General features: G+C 46.0%; 1 protein-coding gene across 1 annotated transcript; it reads left to right on the top strand.

The window, feature by feature from the left end:
- Positions 1-3: 3 nt before the first annotated feature.
- LOC128277006 (CLIP domain-containing serine protease HP8-like) lies at positions 4-2110 on the top strand (the record flags this gene model as incomplete). Its single annotated transcript, XM_053015458.1, has 4 exons — positions 4-88; positions 1133-1232; positions 1301-1614; positions 1700-2110. Coding segments are annotated over 4 exons (798 nt in total), but the record flags the coding sequence as incomplete, so codon positions are not given.
- Between the last annotated feature and the right edge of the window lie 52 nt (positions 2111-2162).

Here is a 2162-nt window from a genome sequence, read left to right as displayed (position 1 = left end):
GCTAGTCACGATCGAGGTCCGATCCCGGGCGCGAGGGCCAAGCTCTTCGATCACCCGTGGAGCGTACTGATTCAGCACCGAAATAAGGGTGAGTTCGAAGCTTGACCATATTGATGAACAGTTTTCTGCCATAGTGAAAGGTCGGATTTGATCGAACCATACAACTACAACTCATTGCGATGTACGTTAGCTTCCCAGTTGATGATGGAACTTCAATCAGTTCACTGAGTCGATTGATAAGCAACCGCAGACTAACCAACTTCCAATAACAACTTACCAACAGCATTTGCATAGAACTGGAAATATCAGGTTTTTTCTTCTTGTTTTAGACTCTTGTCAAACATACTTTCTGGTCTTTTCTTACGTTTCGACTCTTTTCAAACTCTGAACCTAGGAACTTACTGGACAATTGTAAAACATTTGTGACGAGACTTTAAAATCAAAAATAAAAATTCCACATTTACAAAAGCAATTCCACCTGCCACGAGCAAATTATTTAGTTTTGGTATAACCATCGACAGAATTGTAAGAAGTACAAAGAAGTTAGCTTACTAAATCCTAACTAACCACGAAAGTTGCTCCAATTACTATCGAAATCCAGCGAAATCTAATGGGATAAAGGATTATTATTATGAGGTTAAATAGGGACTCAATTTGGTTCGAAAGATACCTATAACGCAAATCTTGTTTTTTTCGAACTTATATGTGAAGAACCTGAGCAGTTGAGGCAACAAATGCAGAAAATGATAACGAATCCTCAATATTTACATAGATTAATTTAAATTTATTTTTTTTATTTTTTATTTATATAACCTGTTTGCTTAAAGCTGTACAAGTGAAACTTACATAATAGGGGGAAGAAGAGGGGAAATAGAAGAGGGAAAGAAAAGCAAAACGGACAACAAAGTCGAGCGAGATCCTATTGTAAGGCAGTTTTAAGCAGAACACAGAAGTTTTAGGCATTAAGAACATCAAAATCATTTTGATAATAACACCCTTCAAACGTATAGCCGTTGATTATAGCCGTATAGCAAAACTAACGGGATTAACACTCGCCCCCGGGACATGCCTAATAAAATACTAAATTGCTACTAACACATTTTTGTTTAAAACACGACGACACGCGTTCTAGACGGCGAAGCTCGATTCCACTGCGGAGGAGCCCTGATAAGCAATCGATACGTGATAACGGCGGCCCACTGCATTATGGGCATGAAGAAAAGCTGGACCATGTAAGTGTAGCGCTTGGTGTGATCAGTTGAAACGCTCGATTTACTAACACTCGATCGCCCTCTGATAGCACACAGGTACGGATCGGGGAGTGGAACCTCCGGACGGATCCCGACTGCTCGAACGAGCGCCCCGATGGCTACCTGGAGTGCGCCGATCGTGTACAGGACATTGCCATCCAAAAGGTCACGATCCCATCGAACTACAGCGGTCCCGGTTCCGCGGAAGTGCAGCAAGACATTGCATTGCTCCGGCTGGCCCGAAGGGTAGAGTTCAACTCTGCCGTGGCACCGATCTGCCTGCCGCTCGATTTGGAGCTACGCAACGAGCTACACGTCGAATCGGGACGCTTCTTCGAGAGTGGCTGGGGCAAGACGATCGACGGTAGGTGATAGTGGGGCCTTGCGATGGAGTCCAGAGTCCTGAAATCAGCTCACGAGTTATATCCTAAAACACCTCCCCATTGCAGCCGGTGGTACCGATTTGAAAATGAACTATTTCTCCGCGGGCGTCCCACGGGGCGTGTGTCGTGAAAAGTATCCCCATGTGAACGTGGGCGAAGGGCACATCTGTGCCACACCGCAGCAGGAAGCGGACACGTGCCGGGGTGACTCCGGAGGCCCGCTGATGTTCCGCCACTCGAAGGGAGCGCTGTTCCTCGTCGGTGTCGCCAGCGTTCGCAAAGGCTGCGCCATCACCGGAGAGCCGGCGGTCTACACCAACGTGGGCTACTTTGTTGATTGGATCGTCGATAATCTCGAACCGTAGGGTGCTCATCAAAGTATTAACCGGAGTGTCTTCGAGTGACGCTCTTGTAAACGGGTGAAAAATTACAAAACAGCTGTTCGAATAAACGTCAAAATTCGGTCCACTGCGGCCAATTCCGGTCCGGGTCCACTTGAAAGGTCATAAAATGAACGAACCAGATGTTA

Source organism: Anopheles cruzii, unplaced genomic scaffold (assembly GCF_943734635.1).
Source record: "Anopheles cruzii unplaced genomic scaffold, idAnoCruzAS_RS32_06 scaffold03406_ctg1, whole genome shotgun sequence".
NCBI lineage: Eukaryota > Metazoa > Arthropoda > Insecta > Diptera > Culicidae > Anopheles > Anopheles cruzii.
Note: the sequence above shows the minus strand (reverse complement) of the source record. Positions and strands in the feature narration are given on the sequence as shown.